Source organism: Scyliorhinus torazame, chromosome 2 (genome assembly GCF_047496885.1).
Source record: "Scyliorhinus torazame isolate Kashiwa2021f chromosome 2, sScyTor2.1, whole genome shotgun sequence".
NCBI classification, from domain to species: domain Eukaryota; kingdom Metazoa; phylum Chordata; class Chondrichthyes; order Carcharhiniformes; family Scyliorhinidae; genus Scyliorhinus; species Scyliorhinus torazame.
In genome coordinates, this window is record NC_092708.1 from 290,726,983 (window position 1) to 290,751,448 (window position 24,466).

At 51.8% G+C, this 24,466-nt stretch overlaps 1 protein-coding gene across 5 annotated transcripts in view; it reads right to left on the bottom strand.

Moving 5' to 3' along the window:
* heatr5a (HEAT repeat containing 5a) overlaps window positions 1-24,466 on the bottom strand; it is a 344,658-nt gene that overhangs the window by 73,223 nt on the left and 246,969 nt on the right. For all 5 annotated transcript variants that reach the window (XM_072488316.1, XM_072488279.1, XM_072488289.1 and 2 more), the window contains 2 exons: window positions 20,162-20,230; window positions 19,071-19,250 (listed from right to left, as the gene is read on the bottom strand). In XM_072488316.1, coding sequence (XP_072344417.1) covers window positions 19,071-19,250; window positions 20,162-20,230 — 249 coding nt within the window. The remainder of the gene's footprint in view (window positions 1-19,070; window positions 19,251-20,161; window positions 20,231-24,466) is intronic.

Here is a 24,466-nt window from a genome sequence, read left to right on the forward strand (position 1 = left end):
GAGCTGGAAGGGGCGCATCGGTTGCTGGCGAGGAAGCCCAAAGCAAACGAGCCGCCAAGGGCGATGGTGGTGAGATTTCAACGGTTCACAGATAGAGAGAGGGTCCTGAAATGGGCCAAGAAGGAGCGGAGCAGCAAGTGGGACAATGCTGAGATTAGAATATACCCGGACTGGAGCACGGAGGTCGCTAAGCGGAGAGCGGGTTTCAACCGGGCCAAAGTGGTGCTGCATCGGAAAGGGTTGAAATTTGGAATGTCAGCGCGACTGTGGGTCACATATAACGGCCAACACCACTACTTCGAAACGCCTGAAGAGGGGTGGACCTTTATATTAACTGAAAAGTTGGACTCTAATTGAGGGTTTGCGAGGGTAGGGGTTATTTGAGGGTTGAAGTATGATGGCGGTTGTATATAGGGGGGTAAGCACGTGCAGGGAAGGTGATATGGGCTGGGGACGAGAGACAAGGCCGCAACAGAAGCTGCGTCGGGGGGGGCGGGGCAGGCTCTGGAAAGCGCGGGGTTTTTCTTCCGCGCGCGGGAAGAAAGGTGGGAGGGGGAGCGTAGGAACATCTACTGATGGGGAGATTCCCACACAGGGGGGGGGGGTCAAAGGGATGGCGGGGGAAGCCGGGGTCAGCAGGCAACAGCTGACTTACGGGAGTGATATGGGGGGAGCAAAAAAGCTAGACCGGGGTCTAGCGGGGGGGAGGGAAGTGGGGGGGAAAACAGGGTTGCTGCTGCATTGGCCGAAAGGGAATGGGACACAGAAGAGGTGGCCAGGACGGAGGTGAGGGGGACGCGGACACGGGACTGGCCCAGAAAAGGAGATGGCTAGTCGGACTGGCCCAGAAAAGGAGATGGCTAGTCGGCGGGGGGGTGAGAGCCCCTCCAATCCGGCTGATAACGTGGAACGTGAGGGGCCTGAACGGACCAGTGAAGAGGGCTCGAGTGTTCGCGCACTTGAAAGGACTGAAGGTAGACGTGGCAATGCTCCAAGAGACACACCTGAAGGTGGCGGACCAGGTTAGGTTAAGAAGGGGATGGGTAGGACAGGTATTTCACTCGGGACTGGACGCGAAAAACAGAGGGGTGGCAATTCTGGTGGGAAAACATGTGTCATTTGAGGCCAAGACCATCGTAGCGGACAATGGAGGGAGATACGTGATGGTGAGTGGTAGGTTGCAAGGGACGTGGGTGGTGTTGGTAAATGTATACGCCCCGAACTGGGATGATGCTGGATTTATGAAGCGCATGTTGGGGCGCATCCCGGACCTGGAGGTAGGAGGACTGATAATGGGAGGGGACTTCAACACAGTGCTGGACCCAGCACTAGACCGCTCCAGATCAAGGACGGGAAAGAGGCCGGCGGCGGCCAGGGTGCTCAGGGGGTTTATGGACCAGATGGGGGGAGTGGACCCATGGAGGTTCGCAAGGGAATTTTCTTTCTTCTCCCACGTGCACAAGGCATACTCCCGGATAGACTTTTTTGTGCTGGGCAGGGCGCTCATCCCGAGGGTGGAGGGGACGGAGTATTCGGCCATAGCCGTTTCGGACCATGCCCCGCACTGGGTGGAAGTGGGGCTGAGAGAGGAGAGGGACCAACGCCCGCTGTGGCGGATGGATGTGGGACTGTTGGCAGATGAGGTGGTGTGTGGTAAGGTAAGAGGGTGTATTGAAAGGTACTTGGAGGCCAACGACAACGGGGAGGTGCGAGTGTGGGTGGTATGGGAGGCGTTGAAGGCGGTGATCAGGGGAGAGCTAATCTCCATCAGGGCTCATAGGGAGAAGACAGAGGGCATGGAAAGGGAGAGGTTAGTGGGGGAGATTTTGCGAGTGGACAGGAGATACGCAGAGGCCCCGGAGGAAAGATTACTTGGGGAAAGGCGAAGGCTCCAGACGGAGTTTGACCTGCTGACCACGGGGAAGGCGGAGGCACAGTGGAGGAAAGCGCAGGGGGGCGACCTACGAGTACGGGGAAAAGGCCAGTCAGATGCTGGCACACCAGCTCCATAAGAGGGCGGCAGAGAGGGAAATAGGGGGAGTCAAAGATGGTGGGGGAGCTATGGTCCAGAGTGCAACGGAAATAAATAAGGTATTTAAGGCCTTCTACGAAGAGCTGTACAGATCCCAGCCCCCAGGGGGAGAAGAGGGGATGGGAAGATTCCTGGACCAACTGCAGTTCCCGAGGGTGGAGGACCAAGAGGTGGCTGGTTTGGGGGCACCAATCGGGTTGGAGGAGCTGAGTAAGGGTTTGGGGAGCATGCAGGCGGGGAAGGCCCCAGGGCCGGACGGGTTCCCGGTGGAGTTTTATAGAAAGTATGCGGACCTGTTGGCCCCATTACTAGTGAGGACCTTTAACGAGGCAAGAGAGGAGGGGGTCCCTGCCCCCAACAATGTCGGAGGCGACAATTTCCTTGATCCTGAAGCGAGACAAGGACCCACTGCAATGTGGATCGTACAGGCCGATTTCGCTCCTAAATGTGGACGCTAAGCTATTGGCAAAAGTGCTGGCCACGAGGATTGAGGACTGTGTCCCGGGGGTGATACATGAGGACTAGACGGGATTTGTAAAGGGCAGGCAATTAAATACGAATGTACGGCGGCTCTTAAACGTGATAATGATGCCATCGGAGGGAGAGGCGGAGATAGTGGCAGCCAGGGATGCGGAAAAGCCTTTGACCGAGTTGAGTGGGAGTACCCCTGGGAGGTGTTGCGTAGGTTTGGGTTCGGGGGAGGGTTTATTAGCTGGGTTAAGCTCCTCTACAGCGCCCCAAGCGAGTGTGGTGACGAACCGGCGGAGGTCGGAGTACTTTCGGCTGTACCGAGGAACGAGGCAGTGGTGCCCTTTGTCCCCCCTGTTGTTTGCATTGGCGATCGAACCCTTGGCCATATCACTGAGGGAGTCTAATAAATGGAGGGGGGTGGTCCGCGGGGGGGGAAGAGCATCGGGTGTCGCTATACGCGGACGACCTGCTGCTGTATGTGGCGGACCCAATGGAGGGGATGGTGGAGGTCATGCAGACTTTGAGGGAGTTTGGGGAGTTCTCGGGCTGTAAGCTCAATGTAGGGAAGAACGAGCTTTTTGTACTACAGGCAGGGGACCAAGCAAGAGGGATAGGGGACCTACCGCTGAGGAGGGCGGAGGGGAGTTTTCGGTATCTAGGGATCCAGATAGCCAGGAGCTGGGGGGCCCTACACAAACTGAATCTGACGAGGTTGGTGGACCAAATGGAGGTGGACTTCAAAAGATGGGACATGTTGCCGTTCTCGTTGGCGGGTAGAGTGCAGTCGGTAAAAATGATGGTCCTTCCGAGGTTTTTGTTTGTGTTCCAGTGCCTCCCCATCGTGATCACCAAAGGCTTTTTCAAGAGAGTAGGTAGGAGTATTATGGGGTTTGTGTGGCGAACAAAACCCCGAGGGTAAGGAGAGGGTACTTGGGAGCGCAGTAGGGACCGAGGAGGGCTGGCGCTGCCAAACCTAGGGAGCTACTACTGGGCAGCAAACGTGGCGATGATCCGTAAGTGGGTTATGGAGGGGGAGGGGGCGGCATGGAAGAGGATGGAGATGGTGTCCTGCAAAGGAACGAGCTTGGGGGCACTGGTGACGGCACCGTTGCCGCTCTCGCCATCAAAGTACACCACGAGCCCGGTGGTGGCAGCAACGGGACCTGGGGCCAGTGGAGACGGCACCGGGGTGCAGTGGGAGCCTCGGTGTGGTCCCCGATCAGGGGTAACCACCGGTTTGTCCCGGGGAAGATGGACGGAGGGTTCCAGGGCTGGCACCGGGCGGGGATTAGAAGAATGGGGGACTTGTTCATTGACGGGACATTTGCGAGCCTAGGGGCACTGGAGGAGAAGTTTGAGCTACCCCCGGGAAATGCATTCAGATATATGCAGGTGAGGGCTTTTGTGAGGCGACAGGTCAGGGAATTCCCGCTGCTCCCGACACAGGAAATTCAAGACAGGGTGATCTCGGGTGTATGGGTCGGGGAGGGCAAGGTTTCGGCAATACACCAAGAGCTAGCAGAAGAGTTGAAGGGTAAATGGGAGGAGGAGTTGGGGGAGGAGATCGAGGAAGGTTTGTGGGCTGATGCCCTGGGTAGGGTCAATTCCTTCTCCTCATGTGCCAGGCTCAGCCTGATACAATTTAAGGTCGTTCACAGAGCGCACTTGACGGGGGCGCGGTTGAGTAGGTTTTTCAGGGTAGAGGACAGATGTGGAAGGTGTTCAGGGAGTCTGGCGAACCATGTCCATATGTTTTGGTCATGCCCGGCACTGGAGGGGTTCTGGAGAGGAGTGGCGGGAGCAATATCTCAGGTGGTCAAAGTCCAGGTCAAGCCAAGCTGGCGGCAAGCAATATTTGGAGTAGTGGACGAGCCGGGAGTGCAGGAGGCGAAAGAGGCGGCATTCTGGCCTTTGCGTCCCTAGTAGCCCGGCGAAGGATCTTGCTAATGTGGAAGGAGGCGAAGCCCCCCAGCGTGGAGGCCTGGATAAACGTTATGGCTGGGTTCATAAAGTTGGAGAGGATTAAGTTCGCCTTGAGAGGGTCTGCGCAGGGGTTCTACAGGCGGTGGCAACCGTTCCTAGACTATCTCGCGGAGCGTTAGAGGAAGATTGGTCAGCAGCAGCAGCAACCTGGGGGTGGGGGGTTGATTGTTTGAGGGGACGGACGAGCGGGGGATAACATGGAGGGTGGGGGAAACTGGCACGAACGGGCAAGAGCTAGTGTATAAAGCTCTGTAAATATTTCATCTTACCATGTATATATCTTGCTCAGGGCGATTTTGCGTTATTTTGTTATGGGGGGAGGGGGGGGGTTCATTGTTTGTAAGGGGAAAAAATTGTTTTGTTTTGTTAAAAAACTTTAATATAATTTCAACAAAAAAAAAGAATACCTGTGGCCGATGTCAGACTGATAAAACAAGTGAGAACTTGGTTGTATATAGTAAGTTCAGAAGGGAAGTGAAAAAGGAAACAAATGGGGCAAAGGGAAGAGACTGGTGGCTAACATGAAAGAGTACAAAAGTTTCCTACAGGAATATAACTTACGGGGTCAATCAGGAATCAAAAAGACTTAAGCATGGAAGCAAATTATGGCTTGGTGCTGAATGAATACTTTGCAGCTGTCTTTACCAAGAAAGGCAGTGCTGCCAAGTCGTAGTGAATCACTGCTTGAAAGTGAGTGTTAATAGAACATAGAAAATACAGCACAGAACAGGCCCTTCGGCCCACGGTGTTGTGCCGAACCTTTGTCCTAGATTAATCATAGATTATCATTGAATTTACAGTGCAGAAGGAGGCCATTCGGCCCTTTGAGTCTGCACCGGCTCCTGGAAAGAGCACCCTACCCAAACTCAACACCTCCACCCAACACCAAGGGCAATTTTGGACATTAAGGGCAATTTATCATTGGCCAATTCACTTAACCTGCACATCTTTGGACTGTGGGGGGAAACCGGAGCACCCGGAGGAAACCCATGCAAACACGGGGAGGACGTGCAGACTCCGCACAGACAGTTACCCAAGCCGGAATCGAACCTGGGATCCTGGAGCTGTGAAGCATTGTGCTATCCACAATGCTACCGTGCTGCCCTTAAGAACAAATAAATCTACACTATATCATTTTACCGTAATCCATGTACCTATCCAATAGCTGCTTGAAGGTCCCTAATGTTTCCGACTCAACTACTTCCACAGGCAGTGCATTCCATGCCCCCACTACTCTCTGGGTAAAGAACCTACCTCTGATATCCCTCCTATATCTTCCACCTTTCACCTTAAATTTATGTCCCCTTGTAATGGTTTGTTCCACCCGGGGAAAAAGTCTCTGACTGTCTACTCTATCTATTCCCCTGATTATCTTATAAACCTCTATCAAGTCGCCCCTCATCCTTCTCCGTTCTAATGAGAAAAGGCCTAGCACCCTCAACCTTTCCTCGTAAGACCTACTCTCCATTCCAGGCAACATCCTGGTAAATCTTCTTTGCACCTTTTTCAAAGCTTCCACATCCTTCCTAAAATGAGGCGACCAGAACTGTACACGGTACTCCAAATGTGGCCTTACCAAAGTTTTGTACAGCTGCATCATCACCTCACGGCTCTTAAATTCAATCCCTCTGTTAATGAACGCGAGCACACCATAGGCCTTCTTCACAGCTCTATCCACTTGAGTGGCAACTTTCAAAGATGTATGAACATAGACCCCAAGATCTCTCTGCTCCTCCACATTGCCAAGAACTCTACCGTTAACCCTGTATTCCGCATTCATATTTGTCCTTCCAAAATGGACAACCTCACACTTTTCAGGGTTAAACTCCATCTGCCACTTCTCAGCCCAGCTCTGCATCCTATCTATGTCTCTTTGCAGCCAACAACAGCCCCCCTCACTATCCACAACTCCACCAATCTTCGTATCATCTGCAAATTTACTGACCCACCCTTCAACTCCCTCATCCAAGTCTTTAATGAAAATCACAAACAGCAGAGGACCCAGAACTGATCCCTGCGGTACGCCACTGGTAACTGGGATCCAGGCTGAATATTTACCATCCACCACCACTCTGACTTCTATCGGTTAGCCAGTTTGTTATCCAACTGGCCAAATTTCCCACTATCCCATGCCTCCTTACTTTCTGCATAAGCCTACCATGGGGAACCTTATCAAATGCCTTACTAAAATCCATGTACACTACATCCACTGCTTTACCTTCATCCACATGCTTGGTCACCTCCTCAAAGAATTCAATAAGACTTGTAAGGCAAGACCTACCCCTCACAAATCCGTGCTGACTATCCCTAGTCAAGCAGTGTCTTTCCAGATGCTCAGAAATCCTATCCTTCAGTACCCTTTCCATGACTTTGCCTACCACCGAAGTAAGACTAACTGGCCTGTAATTCCCAGGGTTATCCCGAGTCCCTTTTTTGAACAGGGGCACGACATTCGCCACTCTCCAATCCCCTGGTACCACCCCTGTTGACAGTGAAGATGAAAAGATCATTGCCAACGGCTCTGCAATTTCATCTCTTGCTTCCCATAGTGTTCTGGAATGAATTTGTACAAGAGTCCCTTGTTTTATTAGAAGACATCTATTCCAACCAATCAAGGTTTCCAATCAATCAGGTTAGATAAATCACGGGGTAAGCGCACCCCTGCATGTGCTGTTGCAATTTGGGGTTGCAGGGACCAGGGAGAGCAGTTAAAGCGTATTTCAGGTAGACTGGAGTCAAGTACAAATTTTAGTCCCATTAGAAGAAACTTTCAAAGCAGAGTATCTGCTCCCAGGCAGATTGTTCAATATTTTAAAACTCCTATACGAACAAGGACAATGGGTGGCTGGAGAATGGGAGAAATATAGAGAGGCACGGTAGCACAGTGGTTATCACTGTTGCTTCACTGCTCCAGGGTCCCGGGTTCGATTCCCGGCTTGGATCACTGTCTGTGCATCTATTCGGGTACACGGAAGGAGAATTCAGAATGTCCAAATTACCTAACAGCTCGTTTTTTGGGACTTGTGGGAGGAAACTGGAGCACCCGAAGGAAATCCACGCAGACTCTGGGAGAACGTGCAGACTACGCATAGACTGAGTCTGCGTGGATTTCCTTCGGGTGCTCCAGTTTCCTCCCACAAGTCCCAAAAAACGAGCTGTTAGGTAATTTGGACATTCTGAATTCTCCTTCCGTGTACCCGAATAGATGCACAGACAGTGACCCAAGCCGAGAATCGAACCTGGGACCCTGGAGCTGTGAAGCGACTGTGCTATCCACTGTGCAACCGTGCCGCCTAGGACTACTATATAAAGTTAAAACGCATGGGATTATGGGTAGTGCCTCGAGATGGATAGAAAGCTGGTTAGCAGACAGGAAGCAAAATGTTCGTATAAATGGGTCTTTTTCCAATTGGCAAGCTAATGGGGTACCGCAGGGATCTGTGCTAGGACTCCAACTGTTCAGATTATATATTAATGATTTGGACAAGGGAACGAAACGTATTATCTCCAAATTTACAGATGATACAAAGTTGGGTGGGAGGGTGAGCTGCGAGGAGGATGCAGTGGCATTTGGAAAGGTTGAGTGAGTGAGCATATGCACAGTAGATGCAGTATAATGTGGATAAATGTGAGGTTATCCGCTTCAGTAGCGAAAATAGGAAGGCAGATGATTATTTGAATGGGTGTGAATTCAGAGAGGTGGATGTTCACCAAGACCTTGATGTCCAAGTGCATCAGTCGCTGAAAGGAAGTGCACAGGTATAGCAGGCAGTGAAGGCAGTAGGGCAAATGGCAAGTTGACCTTTGTTGCAAAATAAGAGGTCTTACAACACCAGGTTAAAGTCCAACAAGTTTGTTTCGAATCACTAGCATTCGGAGCACCTTTCTCAGGTGAAAAAAGAGGAAGGTTCCAGAAACATATATATATATATATATATATATATATATATATAGACAAAGTCAAAAATGCAAGACGATACTTTGAATGCAAGTCTTTACAGGTCCAGATGGAGCAGGTTAAAGAGGTGTGAATTGTCTCAAGCCAGGACAGTTGGTAGGATTTTGCAAGCCCAGGCCAGATGGTGGGGGTGAATGTAGTGCGACATGAATCCAAGGTCCCAGTTGAGGCCGTACTCATGTATGCGGAACTTGGCTATAAGCTTCTGCTTGGTGATTCTGCGTTGTCGCGCACCCTGAAGGCCGCCTTGGAGAACGCTTACCCGAAGATCAGAGGCTGAATGCCCTTGGCTGCTGAAGTGTTTCCCGACTGGAAGGGAAATTCCTGCCAGGTGATTGTTGCGAGATGTCCGTTCATCCGTTGTTTCAGCATCTGCATGGTCTTGCCAATGTACCATGCTTCGAGACACCCTTTCCTGCAGCGTATGAGGTCGACAACGTTGGCAGATTTGCATGAGTATGTACCACGTTCCTGGTGGGTGGTGTTCTCACGTGCAATGGTGGTATCCATGTCGATGATCTGGCACGTCTTGCAGAGATTGCCATGGCAGGGTTGTGTGGTGTCGTGGTCGCTGTTCTGAAGGCTGGGTAGTTTGCTGCAAACAATGGTTTGTTTGAGGTTGCGCGGTTGTTTGAAGGCAAGTAGTGGGGGTGTAGGGATAACCGTGGCAAGATGTTCGGCCTCATCGATGACGTGTTGAAGGCTGAAAAGAAGATGTGGTACTTTCTCCTCTCCGGGGAAGAATTGGACGACGAAGGGTACTCTGTCGGTTGTGTCCTGTGTTTGGCTTCTGAGGAGGTCAGTGCGGTTTTTTGCTGTGGCGCGTTGGAACTGTCAATCTATGAGTCGAGCACCATACCCCGTTTGTACGAGGGCATCTGTCAGTGTCTGTAGATGTATGTTACGCTCCTCCTGGTCTGAGCAGATCCTGTGTATATGGAGAACTGCCACAGGAGATGGCTTCTTTAATGTATTTAGGGTGGAAGCTGGAGAATTGAAGCATCATGAGGTTATCCGTGGGCTTGCAGTAAAGCAAAGTGCTGAGGTGACCGTCCTTGATGGAGATAAGTGTGTTCAAGAATGCAACTGATTCTGGGGAGTAGTCCATGGTGAGTCTGACAGTGGGATGGAACTTACTGATGTCATCGTGTAGTAGTTTCAGTGATTCTTCGCCGTGGGTCCAAAGGAAAAAAATGTAATCGATGTATCTGGTGTATAACAATGGTTGAAGGTCCTGTGCGGTGAGGCGGTCTTGTTCAAACTTGTGCATGAAGATGTTGGCATATTGAGGTGCGAATTTGGTCCCCATGGCTGTTCAGTGTGTCTGGATGAAGAACTTGGTGTTGAAGGTGAAAATGTTATGATCCAGAATGAAGCGGATGAGTTGCAGAATTGCGATTGGAGATTGGCAGTTGTCGGTGTTGAGTACTGAGGCTGTTGCAGCAATGCTGTCGTCATGGGGATGCTGGTATTGAGTGCCGAGCCGTCCATTGTGACGATGAATGTTCCTGGTTCAATTGGTCGATGGATGCTGAGTTTCTGTAAGAAGTCCGTCGTATCGCGACAGAAGCTGGGTGTACCTTGTACGATGGAATTGGTTGCATTCTTGGACACACTCATCTCCATCAAGGACGGTCACCTCAGCACTTCGCTTTACCGCAAGCCCACGGATAACCTCACGATGCTCTACTTCTCCAGCTTACACCCTAAACACATTAAAGAAGCGCAGCACATGGGCAGCATGGTAGCACAAGTGGATAGCACTGTGGCTTCACAGCACCAGGGTCCCAGGTTCGATTCCACGCTGGGTCACTGTCTGTGCGGAGTCTGCACATTCTCCCCGTGCCTGCGTGGGTTACCTCCGGGTGCTCCGGTTTCCTCCCATAGTCCAAAGACGTGCACGTTAGGTGGATTGGTCATGATAAAATTGCCCTTAGTGACCAAAAGGTTCGGAGGGGTTATTGGGTTACGGGGATAGGGTGGAAGTGAGGGCTTTAGTGGGTCGGTGCATACTCGATGGGCCGAATGGTCTCCTTCTGCACTGTATGTTCTATGTAAGCCATCCCCTATGGACAAGCCCTCCGTACACACAGGATCTGCTCAGACGAGGAGGAGCGTCGCTGAAAGATGCCCTCGTACAAACGGGATATGGCACTCGACACATCGATCGACAGTTCCAACGCACCACAGCAAAAAAATGCACTGACCTCCTCAGAAGACAAACACGGGACAGAGTACCCTTTGTCTTCCAGTACTTCCCCGGAGCGGAGAAACTACGATATCTTCTTAGCAGCCTTCAAAACTTCATCAATGAAGACGAGCATCTTTCCGAGGTCATCCCCACACCCCCACTACTTGTCTTCAAACAACCACGCAATCTCAAACAAACCATTGTTTGCAGCAAACTACCCAACCTTCAGAACAGCGACCACGACACCACACAACCCTGCCATGGCAATCTCTGCAAGACATGCCAGATCATCAACATGGGTACCACCATTACACGTGAGAACACTACCCACCAGGTATGTAGTACATACTCGTGCGACTCGGCCAATGTTGTCTCCCTCATACGCTGCAGGAAAGGATGTCCCGAAGAGTGGTACATTGGCAAGACCATGCAGACGCTGCGGCAACGGATGGACGAACATAGCGCAACAATCGCCAGGCAGGAATGTTCCCTTCCAGTCGGGGAACACTTCAGCAGTTGAGGGCATTCAGCCTCTGATCTTCGGGTAAGCGTTCTCCAAGGCGGCCTCCAGGACGCGCGACAATGCAGAATCGCCGAGCAGAAACTTATAGCCAAGTTCCGCACACATGAGTACCGCCTCAACCGGGACCTTGGATTCATATCGCATTCATTCACCCCCCACCATCAGGCCTTGGCTTGCGAAATCCTACCAACTGTCCTGGCTTGAGACAATTCACACCTCTTTAACCTGCTCCACCTGGAGCTGTGAAGACTTAATTACCTGCAAAGACTCGCATTCAAAATATCGTCTTGCATTTTTGTCTTTGTGTATATATATATATAATATATATATATGTTTCTGGAACTTACCTCTTCATTCACCTGAGGAAGGAGCAGTGCTCCGAAAGCTCGTGATTCAAAACAAACCTGTTGGACTTTAACCTGGTGTTGTAAGACCTCTTACTGTGCTCACCCCAGTCCATGGCCGGCATCTCCACTTCATTCATGGCAAAAGGACTCGAGTATAGGAATAGAGGTGCTGTACTGCAATTGTATAGGGCATTGGTGAGGACACACCTCAGGTATTGTGCAAAGTTTTGATGTCCTTATCTGAGAAATCATTGAATCATAGAATTTACAGTGCAGAAGGAGGCCATTCAGCCCATCGAGTCTGCACAAGCCCTTGGAAAGAGCACCCTACCCAAGACCACAATTCCACCCTTTCCCCATAACCCTGCAACCCCACCCAATCTTTTTGGACACAAAGGGGAATTTAGCATGACCAATCCACCTAACCTGCACATCTTTGGACTGTGGGAGGAAACCGGAGCACCCGGAGGAAACCCACTCACACACGGGGAGAACGTGCAGATTCCGCACAGACAGTGACCCAAGCCGGAATCGAACCTGGGACCCTGGAGCTGTGAAGCAACTGTACTAACCACTGTGCAACCGTGTTGCCCTGTTCTTGCTATGGAGGGAGTGCAGGAAGGATGTTTTTGCTTTGGAGGATGTGCAGCAAAGGTTTACCAGGCTGATTCCTGGGATGGCGGGTCTGCCATACGAGGAGAGACTAAGTTGGTTAGGATAATATTCACTGGAGTTTAGGAGAGTGGGGGGAAATGTCACAGAAACGTACAAAATTCTAACAGGATTAGACAGGGTAGCTCAGAAAGAATGTTCCCGATGGCAGGGGAGTCCAGAACTAGGGGTCATAGTTTGAGGATAACGGGTAAACCTTTTAGGATTGAGATGAGGAGAAACTTTTCACCCAGAGAGAGGTGAAACTGCAGAATTCACTATCACAGAAAGTAGCTGAGGTCAAAATGTTGTGCAATTTCAAGGAGGAGATAAATACAGCACTTGGGGCTAAAGAGATGAAGGGGTATGGGGGGGGGGGGGGGGGGGCAGGATCAGGGTATTGAACTTGATGATCAACCATGATCATAGTGAATGGCAGGGCAGGTCTTCCGGTTGCGGCTATGCCTAGGTAGGTCGCACGTTCGGAAGCTCCCGCCGGGAACTGACTTTTGGGCTCTTCAGAGGGGCCCCAATGGCAATTGTTCGACGGCTTCCAATGTGCGAAGGTGACAGCAAGGTCCCCCCGACATTATATGGATTGGACCAGGAGTGGAGCGGCTAAAAAAGTGATCCTGGTGCAGCGAAAAGTGCAAGGGAGGAAAAGCAAGATGGCTGCGGGTGGAGACCAAGCAGCGTGGGCGCAGTGGTCGCAGGAGCAGCAGGAGTTTCTTAAACGCTGCTTTGAGGAGCGGAGGACATAAATGCTGGCGCCAATGAAGGCGGCGATTGAGAAGCTTGTGTCGACCCAGAAGGCCCAAGGGGCGGCGATCCGGGAGGTGCGGCAAAAAGCCTCGGAGAACGAGGACGAGATCTTGGGCCTAGTGGTGAAGGCGGAGGCGCACGAGGCGCTGCACAAGAGGTGGGCGGAAAAATTCGAGGACCTGGAGAATGGGTCGAGGAGGAAGAATCTTTGGATTCTGGGTCTCCCTGAAGGAGTGGAGGGGCCCGATGCCGGGGCATATATGAGCACGATGCTCAATTCGCTCATGGTGGGTGCCGGAGCTTTCCCAAGGCCCCTGGAGCTGGATGGGGCTCATCGGGTCCTGGCAAGGAGACCCAAAGCCAACGAGCCGCCAAGGGCTGTAATGGTGAGGTTCCACCGCTTTACGGACAGAGTGTGTGTCCTGAGATAGGCCAAAAAAGAGTGGAGCAGCAGGTGGGAGAACACGGAGATCCGAATTTACCAGGACTGGAGTGCGGAGGTGGCTAAGAAGAGGGCTGGTTTTAACCGGGCTAAGGCGGTGCTCCATCGGAAGGGGGTGAAATTCGGGATGATGCAGCCAGCGCGATTGTGGGTCACGTTCCAAGATTGATACCACTATTTTGAAACACCTGATGAGGCATGGAACTTTATTCAGACTGAAAAGTTGGACTTAAATTGAGGGTTTGTCGTGGGGGGGATGTTTACTGTGTTTACTGCGTTTGAGGAATGTTCTTTTTGTTTGAGTGCTGGGTGGGGATGGGTGAATGGATTTGATGTGGGGGCTATAGGAGAGCGTGGGCGTCGGTGTTGGAAGGGCAGGGCCCCATGGAGGAAGAGGGAGGGGTGGAGGCCCGGGGATGGGGAGTTAGGGTAAGGCCGCAAAAAGGAGCTGCGCCAGAGGGGACGGGACCGGCTCAGGAAAGCGCGGGCTTTTTCCCGCATTAGGGAAGGATGGTGCTTGAGAGGAGTGCAAACTGATTGCCAAGGGGTGGGGGGGATTCTCACACTGGGGGGTAAATGCTAGGGGGGGGGGGGGGGCGGAACTGTGTTGCTGCTGCATTGGCCAAAGGGGAGTTGGAAGTAGGAGAGGTAGTCGGAGCGGGGGTCCGCCACCTGGCGGACTGGAGGGTGCGGGAGGCGCGGGCACGTGGCTGGCCTAGAAAAGGAGATGGCTAGTCGGCAGGGGGTGGGGGGAGTAGCCCCCCGATCCGGCTGATAACTTGGAACGTGAGGGGCCTTAACTGGCCGGTCAAGAGGGCCCAGGTGTTCGCGCACTTAAAGGGACTGAAGGCAGACATGGTTATGCTCCAGGAGACACATCTGAAGGTGGCAGATCAGGTTAGGCTGAGAAACGGATGGGTAGGGCAGGTCTTTCATTCAGGGCTGGATGCGAAGAACAGAGGGGTTGCATTACTGGTGGGGAAGCAGGTGTCGTTCGAGGCACTGAATATTGTAGTGGATAATGGAGGTCGATATGTGATGGTGAGTGGTAGGTTGCAGGAGTGTGGGTGGTACTGGTGAACGTATATGCCCCGAATTGAGATGATGCCGGATTTATGAAATGCATGCTGGGTCGGATTCCGGATCTGGAGGTAGGAAGCTTGATAATTGGGGGGGGGACTTCAACACGATGCTGGACCCAGCACTGGACCGTTCTAGGCCCAGGACGGGTAAGAGGCCGGCTGTGGCCAAGGTGCTCAGGGGGTTTATGGACCAGATGGGGGAGTGGATCCATAGAGGTTTGCCAGGCCGCTGGCAAGGGAATTTTCCTTCTTTTCCCACGTCCATAGAGCCTACTCCCGGATAGATTTTTTCATTTTGAGTAGGGCGCTAATCCCGAAAGTGGAGGGAACGGAATATTTGGCCATAGCCATCTCGGACCATGCCCCGCATTGGGTGGAGCTGGAGTTGGGGGAGGAGAGGGACCAGCGCCCGCTGTGGCGCCTTGATGTGGGACTGTTGGCCGATGAGGGGGTGTGCGGGGATGTATTGAAAGATATTTGGAGGCCAACGACAACGGGGAGGTGCAGGTGGGGGTAGTCTGGGTGGGGCTGAAGGCGGTGGTCAGGGGAGAGCTAATCTCCAGTAGGGCCCACAGGGAGAAGAGAGAGGGGAGGGAGAGGGAGAGGTTGGTGGGGGAGATTTTAAGGGTGCACAGGAGGTATGCAGAGGCCCCCCGAGGAGTGGCTACTTAGGGAGCGACGGAACATCCAGACGGAATTCGACCTGTTGACCACGGGGAAAGCAGAGGCACAGTGGAGGAAAGCGCAGGGGGCGATGTATGAGTATGGGGAGAAGGCAAGTCGGATGCTGGCACATCAGCTTCGTAAGAGGGAGGCAGCGAGGGAGATTGGTGGAGTTAAGAACAGAGGGGGGAATACGGTGTGGAGTGCGGTGAGAATAAACAAGGTATTTAGGGACTTCTATGGGGATCTGTACAGGTCTGAGCCCCCAGCGAGGTAGGAGGGGATGCGATGATTCCTAGATCAGCTGAGGTTCCCGAGGGTGGAGGAGGAGGAGGTGGCTGATTTGAGGGTGCCGATTGGCTGGAGGAGCTGGTTAAAGGATAGGGGAGCATGCAGGCGGGGAAGGCCCCGGGGCCGGATGGGTTCCCGGTTGAATTCTACAGGAAATACGTGGACCTGCTAGGCTCGTTGCTAGTGAGGACTTTTAATAAGGCGAGGGAGGGGGGACCTTGCCCCCCGATAATGCCCAGGGCGCTGATTTCTTTGATCTTGAAACGGGACAAGGATCCATTGCAATGTGGGTCGTATAGACCGATCTCGCTCCTCAATGTTGATGCTAAGTTGCTGGCGAAGGTGCTGGCTACGAGAATTGAGGATTGTGTCCCGGGTGTGATTCACGAGGACCAGACGGGATTTGTGAAGGGTACGCAGCTAAATACAGATGTGCGGAGGCTCCTGAATATGATTATGATGCCCCCGGTGGAGGGGGAAGTGGAGGTAGTGGCAGCTATGGACGTGGAGAAGGCCTTTGATCGGGTGGAGTGGGAGTATCTCTGGGAAGTTTTGCGGAGGTTTGGGTTCGGGGAAGGGTTCATCAGTTGGGTCAGGCTGCTATATAGAGCCCCGGTGGTGAGTGTGGCTACGAACTGGCGGAGGTCGGTGTACTTTCGGCTGTACCGGGGGACGAGGCAGGGGTGCCCCCTATCCCCTTGTTGTTTGCACTGGCAATTGAGCCGCTGGTCATGGCACGGAGGGAGTCCAGGAAATGGAGGGGACTGGTCCGGGGAGGAGAGGAACACCGGGTGTCGTTGTGTGCCGACGACCTGTTGTTGTATGTGGCGGATCCAGTGGAGGGGATGGCGGAGGTTATGCGGATCCTTAGGGAGTTTGGGGACTTTTCAGGATATAAACTCAACGCGAGGAAGAGTGAGCTCTTTGTGGTGCATTCAGGGGACCAGGGAAGGGGGATAGACGAGCTACCGCTGAAGAGGGCGGAAAGGAGCTTTCGGTACCGAGGGATCCAAGTAGCTCGGAGTTGGGGGGCCCTGCACAAGCTCAATTTGACGCGGTTGGTGGAGCAGATGGAAGAGGACTTTAAAAGGTGGGATATGCTGCCACTCTCACTAGCGGGTAGGGTGCAGTCGGTCAAAATGACGGTCCTCCCGAGGTTTCTGTTTGTGTTCCAGTGCCTTCCCATTATGATCCCCAAGGCCTTTTTCAAACGGGTAAGCAGGAGCATCATGGGATTTGTGTGGGTGAATAAGACCCCGAGGGTGAAGAGAGTGTTTCTGGAGCGTAGCAGGGACAGGAGGGGGGGCTGGCGCTGCCGAATTTGTGTGGCTATTATTGGGCAGCCAATGTGGCGATGATCCGTAAGTGGGCAATGGAGGGAGAGGGGGCGGCGTGGAAGAGGCTAGAGATGGCGTCCTTTGTGGGCACAAGCCTGTGGGCGCTGGTGACGGCACCGCTCTCGCCGACAAGGTACACCACGAGTCCGGTGGTGGCGGCGACGCTGAAGATCTGGGGGCAGTGGAGGCGACACAGGGGCGAGGTGGGAGCCTCAGTTTGGTCCCCGATTCAGGCGAATCATCGGTTCGTCCCGGGAAGGATGTATGGGGGGCTTTCGGAGCTGGCATCGGGCAGGGATTAGAAGAATGGAGGACCTGTTCATCGATGGGATGTTTGCGAGCCTAGGGGTGCTGGAGGAGAAGTTTGGGCTACCCCCGGGAAACACTTTCAGGTACATGCAAGTGAGGGCGTTTGTGAGGCGGCAGGTGAGGGAACTCCCGCTGCTTCCGGCACGTGGGATTCAGGACAGGGTGATTTCGGGTGTATGGGTTGGAGAAGGCAAGGTTTCGGCGATTTACCAGGAGCTGAAGGAAGAGGAGGAGGCCTCGGTGGAGGAGTTAAAGGGCAAGTGGGAGGAGGAGCTTGGGGAGGAGATAGATGAGGGTCTGTGGGCTGATGCCCTGTGTAGGGTTAATTCTTCCTCCTCTTGCACCAGGCTCAGCCTAATACAGTTCAAAGTTACTCACATAGACAGGGCCGAGGTTGAGTAGGTTCTTTGGGGTGGAGGACAGATTTTGGAGGTGCTCGGGGAGCCCGGCAAATCACGTCCATATGTTCTGGTCGTGCCCGGCGCTGGATGGGTTTTGGAGGGGTTTTGCGAGGACTATGTCCAAGGTGGTGAACGCCCAAGTCAAGCCGAGCTGGGGATTGGCATTATTTGGGGTATCGGACAAGCCGGGTGTGCAGGAGGCAAAAGAGGCCAGTATTCTGGCCTTTGCGTCCCTGGTGGCCCGGCGGAGGATTTTGTTACAATGGAAAGATGCGAAGCCCCCTAGTGTGAAAGCTTGGATCAATGACATGGTTGGGTTCATCAAGCTGGAGAGGATAAAGTTTGCCTTGCTAGGGTCTGTGCAAGGGTTCCTCAGGCGGTGGCAACCGTTCCTAGACTATCTCGCGGAGCGTTAGGAGGTCAGCAGCAGCCCAAGGGCGGGGGGGGGGGGGGGGGGGGGGGGGGGGTGTTCTTTTGGGGTGGTGTTTGGGTGAAGGTTGGGGGGGGGGGGGGTTCCCCTATTTGTGTTTTTAAATGTTATATGGGGGTTTATTGTATATGGGGGAAATCCAATGTATAATTTCTGATTGTTGTGTTCTTGTTTCTTTCTTTTTGTTGGGGGAGGTTTGTTGAAAATTTGTTGAAAAATCTGAATAAATATATATTTTTTAAAAAGTGAATGGCGGAGCAGGGTCGAAGGGCCGAATGACCTCCTCCTGCTTCTATTTTCTTATTTTAGAGTCATAGATATTTACAGCATGGAAACAGACCCTTCAGCACAGCTTGTCCATGCCGCCCAGTTTCTATCACTAAGCTAGTCCCACTTTCCCGCATTTGGCCCATATCCCTCTACACCCACTCTGCCCATGTAACTGTCTAACTGCTTTGTAAATGGTACCCGCCTCTACTACTGCCTCTGGCAGCCCATTCCAGATGCTCACCACTCTGTGTGAAACAACTTCCCCTCTGGTCTCTTTTGTATCTCTCTCCTCTCACCTTAAACCTATGCCCTCTAGTTCTGGACTCTTCTACCTTTGGGAAAAGATGTTGACTATCTATGTTATCTATGCTCCTCATGATTTTATAGACCTCTAAAGGATCATCCCTATGCCTCCTACACTCCAGGTTCTAAAAGTCCCAGCCTATCCAGCCTCTCCTTATAACTCAGACCATCAAGTCCTGGTAGCATCCTCATAAATCTCTTCTGCACTCTTCTAGTTTAACAATATCCTGTCTATAATAGGGTGACCAGAACTGAACACAGTATTCCATGTGTGGTCTTACCAATGTCTTGGACAACTTCAACAAGACATCCCAACTCTTGTATTCAATATTCTGACCAATGAAAACTAGCATGCCGAATGTCTTCTTTGCCACCCTGTCCACCTGCGACTCCACCTTCAAGGAGCTATGAACCTTGACCCCTAGATCTCTTTGTTCTGTAACTGTCCCCAACTCCCTACCATTAACTGAGTAGATCCTGGCCTGATTTGATCTACCAAAATGCATCACCTCACATTTATCCAAATTAAACTCCACCTGCCATTCATCGGCCCACTACATTTTCTATGTATGTATGTAAAAGATATAAAGCTGTATATTTAAGATTGTATTACGCATGACATACTTCTGCCCATGCTTTCAGAACAGCTAGAGTCTCCATTGTTGAGGTACTTTCATTGTACAGATGATTCTGTGCTTCCTTCCCAGCTTGTACTTTGTTCAAGGATGTTGCCAGCAGCTGATGAACTCTTCGAAGATCATTTAGGTCACTCACAACTCCACTTCCAATCCAAGCACTGCAAACCTAATGCAGAATTTAGAAATAATCTTCAATTTAGTCACACTGATTGTATAGGCCCAACAGACAATGCTGCATGTTTAGCACTGGGATATCATTTAATCAAGTACTTCCTCCAGGGTTTGGCAACTATCTCAGAGAAAAAAGGCCAAGTTCCTAAATTAATCTAATTCAATATATATGGTAGCATTTCTCAGTATAGTGCAAGTGGACTTTACCCATAAAGAACTGGAAAATTGAGGTCAGTAGATTCAGTTAAACAAGGTTGCATATTCAAATCTAGTTCTTAATTTTTCTTCAAAAAGTAAAAGTCTTCTCCAAAAAAGTGCAAAACTGTGATTACTATGCTTTTATCTTCAGCTCAAGACTTTTTTCTTTACATTCCCCTCTGCCAGAAGGTAGACTTGTAAGTATTTACTCATTTGTGCGACTGTGACCAATGACAGCTGATGACCCATTCTTATCCTGTATTTGATGGCAAGTTCCAATGGACAGTAATTGGCAGGTAGCCCCGAGTGATTCCTAATCAAAGGGGCATTGCAGCCTGGAATCAGCACAGATAGGGAAAAGGTTCTACAATCAGCTGGTCTTTAGATTTTCTGGCTTTACCAAATGAGTTATTGGGAATATTATCAAAACCAACTTTTAATGTAGATTTTCAATCAAAACTGAGCATTGTTCCCTCACATCAATAGCAATGTAGTCATTCAGCTGAAATCTCCACCTTGGCAAAGTAAGCGTGCAAGAGCTCCACAGTGATAAGATTACATGCTGCATTTTTCCTTCACTACATTAAGAGTGCTGTAAGATCATATTATGCTTCTGATGCAAATCTAAAGTGCTGAAAATTGAAAAACCATTTCAGGTGACAATTGTGAACGACATGTTTGTCCTATAAAAGAAAGTGATACACTTACTTGGCATGCCTTAGCAGTAACATCAGGTGGGGTGTCGGGGGAGAATGCAGGCCTCAGTGCTGCTCCAACCTGAACATCAAATTAGAATATTTAACATGGCTATATCTTCTTGGTGAAAGCAATACAAATGTGTTAAAATTATCACAAAAGGTGTCCGAAAGGAAGCAGAATATTACGCGAATGTTCTGAGCTACAAAAGACGAGATATAGACTCATGCAGCAGCTCCTCAAAGACATAATTTAATTGTTTATCTCAAATGACAGTCAAAGGTAATGATAATGGGATATTGTCGCTTAGCCTGATGTAAAGGGCCAGGTATCTTTATTTTAAAAAAGGGCAGCACGGTAGCATAGTGGTTAGCACAGTTGCTTCACAGCTCCAGGGTCCCAGGTTCGATTCCCGGTTGGGTCACTGTCTGTGCGGAGTCCGCACGTTCTCCCCGTGTCTGCGTGGGTTTCCTCCCACAGTCCAAAGATGTTCTTGCGGGTTAGGTGGATTAGCCATGCAAAATTGCCCTTAGTGTCCAAAAAAGGTTAAGTGGGTGTTACTGGGCCACGGGGATAGGGTAGATATGTGGGCTTGAGTAGGGTGCTCTTTGTAAGGGCCGCTGCAGACTTGATGGGCCGAATGGCCTCCTTCTGCACTGTAAATTCTATGATTCTATGAAAAGCTACGTTTTCAAGGACCAATTTCACATACTTCAATCCATATGATGGGGGCTTGGGAGTCAAAAAAGGGAGAAAATGATCAAGTATTATTAACCAACCAGCAGAGACCTGCAAAACCTTGGATGTTAAATTATTATTTTTATTGCAACAGTACTTATTTAAATTGAAGAGTTCTAGTTTTCTTTCCATCAAACACAAATAGAATCAAAACTGCTCACTCTGGAAAATGTAACATGAATCTGTGCATGTGTAAAATCAGGCCTAGAAGTACAAATATAAATTCTGTCTGTCTCATTTACAGTCATAGAATGTGACAGTCTCATTCGCACCGCCACTGAAGGTGGGCAGAGTTAATGTGTTCACCCCAATGCATCTGAAAAAGATTTCACGGAAACCTGGTATACAGATAAGTTATGGCCCAAGGAAGTACGGATTAATTTTTGGCAAAGATGTGGATCTGGTTCTAAGATTTTGTTGAAAGATCCGTTAACATAGGGAGATAGACTTCCGGGTGCGGCGATGCGGAGCTAAGCCGCACGAGTCGGCAGCTCCCGCTACCACGGACTTTCGGGCTCGCTAGAGGAGCCCCAACGGAACTTTTTTTGACAAAAACCCATGGGGAAGGGAAGAGAGAGGTCCCCCTCCAATGCCTATGAAACGGACCCGAAGTGAAACGGCCAGAAAAGTGGCACTGGAGCAACGGGAGAAGCAGGGTTTAAAAAAAACAAAATGGCGGCAGCCAGGGACAAAGGGGAGCTGCAGGAGTTCATCAAGCGCTGCTTTGAAGAGCAGTGCGAGGAGATGCGCAAGGAGATGCTGGCGCCTATGCTTTCGGCAATTGAAGGACTCGGGATCACCCAGAAGGCCCACGAGGTTAAGATCCAGGAGGTAGAGAAAAGAGTCAGCTAGAACGAGGACGAGCTCGTGGGCCTGGCGGTGAGAGTGGAGCAGCACGAGGCGCTACACAAGAGGTGGGCGGGAAGACTCGAAGACCTGGAGAACAGGTCGAGGAGAAAGAATCTGCGGATCCTGGGTCTCCCCGAAGGAGTGGAGGGGGCTGATGCCGGGGCATACGCGAGCACGATGCTTGGGGCGATGATGGGCGCGGAGGCCCCTTCGAGGTCGCTGGAGTTGGATGGGGCACACCGGGTGCTGGCGAGGAAGCCCCAGGCAAATGAGCCGCCAAGGGCGATGGTGGTGAGGTTTCACCGGTTCACGGACAGAGAGTTGGTCCTGAAATGGGCCAAGAAGGAGTGGAGCAGTAAGTGGGACAATGCAGAGATCCGAATATACCCGGACTGGAGCACGGAGGTGGCAAAGCGGAGAGCGGGTTTCAACCGGGCCAAAGCGGTGTTGCACCGGAAAGGAGTGAAATTCGGAATGCTGCAGCCAGCGCGACTGCGGGTCACATACAAGGGCCAACACTATTACTTCGAAACGCCTGAAGATGCGTGGACCTTTATACAAACTGAAAAGTTGGACTCTAACTGAGGGTTTGTGAGGGTGGGGAGGATATTTGAGGTATGATGTGTGATGGTTGTTGTATATAGGGGGTCAATCACGCGCAAGAAATGTTATATGGGCTGGGGGAGAGCGCGGGGTTTCTCCCGCGCGCGGATAGGCGGGAAGGAGAGCGAAGGAACGCATATTGATTGGGAGACTCCCACACGGGGAGGTCAATGGGATGGCGGGGGAAGCCGGGGTCAGCAGGTGTCAGCTGACTTACGGGAGTGACATGGGGGGAGCAAAAAAGCTAGACAGGGGTCTGGGGGGGGGGGTTTGCTGCTGCACTGGCCGAAAAGGAATGGGACACAGAGGAGGTGGTCGAGGCGGGGGCCCCTGTCTGGGGGACTGGAGGGTGAGGGAGGAGTGGACACGGTGAAGAGGGCTCGAGTGTTCGCGCACTTAAAGGGACTGAAGGCGGACGTGGCCATGCTCCAAGAGACATATCTGAAGGTGGCGGACCAGGTCAAGTTAAGAAAGGGATGGGTAGGACAGGTAAAGCGGGTGTCATTTGAGGCCAAGACTATTGAGGTGGACAACGCAGGGCGATATGTAATGGTGAGCAGTAGGCTGCAAGGGACGTGGGTGGTGTTAGTAAACGTATACGCCCCGAACTGGGATGACGCAGGATTCATGAAGCACATGTTGGGGCGCATTCCGGACCTGGAGAAAGGAGGCCTGATAATGAGAGGGGACTTCAATACAGTGTTGGATCCAGCACTGGACCGCTCCAAATCAAGGACTGGAAAGAGGCCGGCGGCGGCCAAGGTACTTAGGGGGTTTATGGATCAGATGGGGGGAGTGGACCCATGGCGGTTTGCAAGGCCGCAGGCCAGGGAATTTTCTTTCTTTTCCCATGTACACAAAGCCGACTCCCGGATATATTTTTTTGTTCTGGGCAGGGCGCTCATCCCGAGGGCGGAGGGGACGGAGTATTCATCCATAGCCGTTTCGGACCATGCCCCGCACTGGGTGGAACTGGAGCTGGGAGAGGAGAGGGACCAACGCCCGCTGTGGCGGCTGGATGTGGGACTGCTGGCGGACGAGGTGGTGTGTGGGAAGGTGAGGGGGTGTATCGAAAGGTACTTGGAGACCAACGACAACGGGGAGGTGCGGGTAGGGGTGGTATGGACGGCGTTGAAGGCGGTGGTCAGGGGAGAGCTAATCTCCATTAGGGCTCATAGGGAGAAGACAGAGGGCATGGAAAGGGAGAGGTTAGTGGGGGAGATTTTGAGAGTGGACAGGAGATACGCAGAGACCCCGGAGGAAAGATTACTTGGGGATAGACGACGGCTCCAGACGGAGTTTGACCTGTTGACCACAGGGAAGGCGGAGACACAGTGGAGGAAAGCGCAGGGGGCGACCTACGAGTACGGGGAAAAGGCTAGTCGGATGCTGGCACACCAGCTTCGTAAAAGGATGGCAGCGAGGGAAATAGGGGGAGTCAAAGATGGAAGGGGAGCCACGGTTCGGAGTGCGACGAAAATAAACGAGGTATTTAAGGCCTTCTATGAAAAGCTGTACAGATCCCAGCCCCCAGCGGGGGAAGAGGGGATGAGACGATTCCTAGACCAACTGAGATTCCCGAGGGTGGAGGAGCAAGAGGTGGCTGGTTTGGGGGCACCAATTGGGTTGGAAGAGCTGAGCAAGGGTTTGGGGAGCATGCAGGCGGTGAAGGCCCCAGGACCGGATGGGTTCCCGGTGGAGTTCTACAGGAGGTACGTAGACCTGTTGGCCCCGCTACTAGTGAGGACCTTTAATGAGGCAAGAGAGGAGGGGACCCTACCTCCGACAATGTCGGAAGCGACAATTTTTTGATCCTAAAGCGGGACAAGAACCCACTGCAATGTGGATCGTACAAGCCAGTCTCGCTCCTTAATGTGGATGCAAAGTTGCTGGCAAAAGTGCTGGCCACGAGGATCGAGGACTGTGTCCTGGGGGTGATTCACGAGGACCAGACAGGATTTGTAAAGGGTAGGCAGCTAAACACCAATGTGCGGCGGCTCTTAAACGTGATAATGATGCCATCGGTGGAGGGAGAGGCGGAGATAGTGGCAGCTATGGACGCGGAGAAGACCTTTGACCGGGTAGAGTGGGAGTACCTCTGGGAGGTGCTGCGTAGGTTTGGGTTCG